At 39.0% G+C, this 5,384-nt stretch overlaps 1 protein-coding gene across 3 annotated transcripts in view; it reads right to left on the reverse strand.

Moving 5' to 3' along the window:
- The window catches only part of svep1 (sushi, von Willebrand factor type A, EGF and pentraxin domain containing 1), a gene marked incomplete in the record, with an annotated part of 133,423 nt that overhangs the window by 52,259 nt on the left and 75,780 nt on the right, over positions 1 to 5,384 (reverse strand). For 2 of the 3 annotated variants that reach the window (XM_014021032.1, XM_014021033.1), the window contains 3 exon segments: positions 438 to 617; positions 2,489 to 2,668; positions 4,888 to 5,046. In XM_014021032.1, coding sequence (XP_013876486.1) covers positions 438 to 617; positions 2,489 to 2,668; positions 4,888 to 5,046 — 519 coding nt within the window. 3 annotated transcript variants of the gene reach the window in all.

Here is a 5,384-nt window from a genome sequence, read left to right on the forward strand (position 1 = left end):
CCTCATCTGTTGACCAGCAGTAAATGTGATCCCTGGAGCGATTTAGCTGAACAGCCCTGCCTTAGAGGGTTAATATCCGGATCAACGTTATCTCTTTTATTGTAGGTTTAGAAACAAAATGCTTCAAAAGAACTGTTTGTTTTTCAAGCTTAAATCCACAACCAACAATGAAAGCTTACATGAACAGGTTTTTGCTGCTTTTGATTATGTAAAATGAATTATTTTAGCCACAAATKGACTCAGGTTGTAGACACATGTCAAGCTGTGCTGATGAAAGCAGCATACGCATGTAACACATAATCCTGAAATTATAAAAATCTGAACACTAAACTGTAATGAAGTTTAGTTAAACAGTACATAAAATAATACTTTATGAYGGGTTTTATTAGAGGTAAGACGTTGTGAAATGGTGGTGAACAGCAGAAGGAAAGGCTTACCCACACACCGAGGCTGGGGTCCGCTCCACTGGGAGGTGGCCTGACAGGTGAGTGTGGAGTTCCCTTCTAATCTGTAGCCTCGYTCACATCCCACCTGACACACTGCCCTGTAGTGCACACCACCATCGCTGCACCGCAGGAAGCCGTGCTGAGGCCGAGAGAGGGGCGGGCAGGAGCGTACTGAAAAAGACAGAAGACAATAAACACGAAGAATCTAAACCAGCCATATTTATTGTTCTATCAAATCAGATCCATGTCTTGGTTTGTTGTTCCACCTCCGTTTCTTTAGTAAGGTTTTAAGAATTCTGCAACATGGAGCAAACAATCTGTCTCCTATAATATTATGACAGTCATAAAGTCAGGTACTGTGTTTAAATCATAAAAGGTTAAAAAGGGAATGAATAATATTTGCCTATAACTTGGAACCTATCATTTAGCTGAAACTGTGAAAGTCCCTATGAAATAAAAGTGGGGGAAAACTTGATGTGTGTTTTTGTTTTGAGTTTTGCTGATGTCTAGCAGAGGGTGTGTGGCGTGTTATTTCTCATCACCACCCATAGACAGACAGATGAGACCCCCCCCTCCCTCAGGGCCTAACTAACTGGGAGGTCTTACAGTATGTGGTAAAGACAAGAACACATACAAGCAGACATGTGAACACACACTTAGAAAAAATATATACCCCAAACCGCACACTATAAATCTTCAACACACACCCTTTAAATATTCAGTGTCTTGGTATTTCTGAGTCACACTGCTGCTGCCGTTCTGTTAAAACCAGAGTTCTCATTAATCCCTTGACCTCTGAAGCTCCCTCCTGCTTTCTTTCCTTTCAGCTCTCTTAAACTCACAACACGGCTCCTGCTTGGTACAAGCTGTCCTTCTGCAGACCTCTCCATCCTTCACTCTGTTTAATTTAATCATCTCTATTGTTTTTCCTCTCAACATCTGGCCTTGGTCAAAAGAACTACATGGTTTTTACATACATATCACTTTTTTCTTAGCTTCAACTATTATAAAGTTAGCAGAATTTTGAGCAGGAGCTGTGCTGGCACTGTTCAAAGTTTCTTGAGAAATGTTCTAGTATGGGTTGTGGGTCTGTCGTCACGGGACATTCAGTCCTTATAGAACTGGGAGGAGAGTTTGGTTTGCATTGCCGGCAATAAGTCGGAGCCCTTCAGGGTGGGAGTTGATGATATAGATGATGTGGTCCTGTTGGCATCATTGTGTTGTGGTCTTCAGCTCTCAGTGGTGCCGTTCACAGCTGCGTGTGAAGTGGCTGGGAAGAGGATCAGCACCTCCAAATCTGAGTCCGTGGTCCTCAGTCAGAAAAGGGTGGATTGCTCTCTCTGGGTTGGGGGTGAAGCTCTGCCTCAAGTGGAGGAGTTCAAGTATGTGCAATATTCATACCACAAAGGACTGCTTGGAGTGCATTTATTGTTGACCAATGTATTTGAAGAGCTTTGAAGTTGTATATTTGACCAGTAGAACATGGTCTTACGGCAGCAAAAGCTTACACCAGACACAAATGACAAAAATGCTAAAGGTCATATTGAGTAGGAAGTACGGATTAAAAAAAGGAGGGTTGAAAACAAAAAAGAAATTTATAACACCTAATATCATCATTGCAATAGTTACAAATTTTATCGCCATCGCAATATTTTCTAACATCGTGCAGCCCTACTCCTGTACGCCTCCCTAGGGTGGAGATTCAGTCATGAACGACTGTGAGGAGACCCAGAGGAAGACCCAGGACTCACTGGAGAGACTCCTGTCTGGCTTGGGAATGCCTTAGAATTCCCCCAAGAGAGGTGATTGGAGAAAGAGAGTTCTGGGCCTCTCTGATCTAGCTGCTGCCCTTGAGACCTGACTCTGGAACAAGCGGTAGATGGATGGATGGATGGATGGATGGATGGATGGATGGATAGATAAATGGATGGATGGATAGATAAATGGATGGATGGATGGATGGATGGATGGATAGATGGATAGATGGATGGATGGATGTTCTAGTTTTTGTTTTAGTATGAAACAAAAGGTGTGTTCCTCACCTCTGCAGGTTGCCGGTGCTCCTGACCACGTGCTGTCAGCCTGGCAGAGTCTAATGCCAGTTCCATGAAGCTCAAAACCCGGCTGGCATTGCACTCCACAAGCTGCATCAAAGTGGTTGTTGCACACATTCTGGATGAAAAAGCCGTTTTCTGGAGGAGAAAGTGCTGGGCAGTACACCACTGGAAAAAGAGACAAGATTTACAATTAAAAATAAAACACTTTATAAGAGGAAAGCAACACTTATTTAGTTTTAAATTCAAGCACAAAAATTCATTTCAAGAGAAACAAAAAATCTGAGTAAAATCATTACAATATATGGGAATAAAAATAAGAAATCCTGCTCCTAATCTAAAAGATACAATGTCAGGTTTAGACACAGAATCAATTTGTAGGAAAATCCAACTCTTCTAGTGTTAACACTAAAACATTCATGTTACTGAAAAAAAAAAACATGTCAAGCTTCAGTCTTTAATCTACACTGAAAAAGAAAGAAAAAAAGCAGTGTGTGAAAGTGGTGATTATCAGGCATTGTTTTTATAAAAGCAGATGAGTGGAAACTCTCTGGCTCATTCTTCAAACAAAGGAAGGGTTCATTGAAACTCACTGTAARCAGATTTAGAGATAAGAGGCACTTTAATCTCAAACTTCTGTGGAAAAACCCTGTTTGTATTCCAGCTATAACTTCTATCCTCCCAAGTTTTTGTTCTTTGTAACCAAGAAATACAAAATGAAGCTTTTGCATTCTGGTTACCTGTGACATTCACAGGTAACCAGACCACATGTCTACAAGAGCACATGTCTACAAAACATTTGGTCATTTGAATTCAGTTTTGTGTATTCTCTCTGGAATGGGTGCTCCTACTGAGAGCCTTCAGCACAAAGAGAGCAGGAGATCTTTTGGACAGATCCTTGTGTAATAACCATGAGATCAAAACCTGAACACTGTGAAGCTTTGAGGCCAAACATACGCCAACAACCTACAGCTAACTTGATTTTTCTTCTATAAAYGCTGCATTTTGTTTACTGAAAAAGCATCAATAAAGAAACTTCAGACTTTGAGCATCTATTCTACCTACAAAGACTAAATAAAACACACAAAGCTTGTAATTAGAAGTTTTCAACACTATGGTTTTTATTTTTGTAGTCTACAGAAATTTCACCAAAATTACATAATAAATCTACGACTCAGTCTAGATTACAGCAAAAATTGGAAAAAAAATATTTTTTTGAATGAGAGATGCAAACAAGATTTTTTGGTAAGAAAAACATAAAAAAATAGATTTCCAAAACAGGAGTTTTGGTTGATTTGTGTTACCTCAAAATATTAATCTTATACTTCAACTTACTGTTACTTTATGGGCTAAACAACATTTTAAGAAAATAGCACAATTTTTTTCTCATGTGTTTACTTTATCCTGATCTTATCTTAAATGTTGATTGTGTGCTGAAAAGTTTATTAATCAGGGTTCCTACACTTTTACCACAATAAAAATCATGCACTTTTCAAGAATTTTCAAGGTAAATTGTCAAACGTTTCCTGCATCAAACTTTGGAGCGGTCTGTAGTAGCCTACATAAAGTAGCTTCATGGCTCTGCCTGAAGACGCTGCAGGTGGTCTCTACTGCTCACATGTYGGTGTGGAGCAAGGAGCAAACCCACTCTGAGCGGCAGCGAGGCTTTCTGAGACTTCATTAAAGCCAAAATGATTGCTCACTATTTATTTTGTGACTTTAAAATAAAAATATCAGATTGAGGTTTTCAATCAAACTGAGAACAATCTCAATTAGCAAACTGTGCAGTTGGAATGTCAAGAAATTTCCAAATATTGAAAACACTTCAACCATTCAAGCATTTTCAAGAATCTCAAGTACCTGTATGAACCCTGATTATTGAGTGGAAATAGTTCATTATGTCAAAGACAAAAGGAGCTTTAACTGTTTTGGAAGAATTTTGAGCGAAGCACAAAATGTTCTTTTGTATTTTGACATTGTGTCATTCTCACCACTTACAGGCACACAACAGGTGTTTCAGGTTTTTTTTTTTTTAGTTTTGCTTGGAACATATTTTTTTAAACTGAAGAGAAAGTACAGTACGTGTTTGAAAACATTTATGAAGTAGTTTATTCTAAGCCCAAGATAGTTCATGTCATGTGTAGTGTTTGTACTTTTCAGTTATGAGAATCAGTACAACACATAGGGAGCAATACTCCAGTCACTATGATAGAAAGGTTTATAAAGTGTTATTTTCTCTGCAGAATAAATTGTTTTTTWCTTTTTATAAAGCCATATGTGGTTCCCAATGTTTAGAACAGCAGAGCTYGAGTGCCTCCTGAGGATGTCAAAGTAAATCAAAAGCTGCATATATGAGATGATTTGTGTAAGAGAGAGGTTTCTTTTACCCTGACAGGTCATGCCTATTGGCTGATAGCCCGGCTTGCAGACGCAGTCATCGAGGGAGGTGCTGCCAGGCTGGGAGGTGTGCTGTGTGTCSGGACATGACAGGCAGGTGCTCAGTCCTCCAGGTGTAGCCTCTGGTTTATAAGTGCCAGGTGGACAAGCTGTTAAAAACAGAGATGAGCAGAAACAGGGCAGGCTGTCAGAAAACAATCCAAGAATGTTTAAGTTTGAAACACATGTTATGTTTGGCACAAAATTAAAACAAAAAATGAAGCTTGTTGATTGTACAATGGGAGGATTTACATCTATAAAACAACAACACATAAGATTAGAGATTAGAGAGACCTTTAGACTAAAATATAAAACTGAAAAAAAAAGTTTTATAAAACTTATGAGAGGACTTTGATCATATTCATGTCTGGACATGTTGTGAGGKAAATGCTGCAAAATGACCTCATTTACGAAAAAAAAAAATTCACATTTCGCCAGGCAGCTTTAC

The sequence above is a fragment of the Austrofundulus limnaeus genome, unplaced genomic scaffold (genome assembly GCF_001266775.1).
Source record: "Austrofundulus limnaeus strain Quisiro unplaced genomic scaffold, Austrofundulus_limnaeus-1.0 Scaffold276, whole genome shotgun sequence".
Classification (NCBI taxonomy): Eukaryota; Metazoa; Chordata; class Actinopteri; order Cyprinodontiformes; family Rivulidae; genus Austrofundulus; species Austrofundulus limnaeus.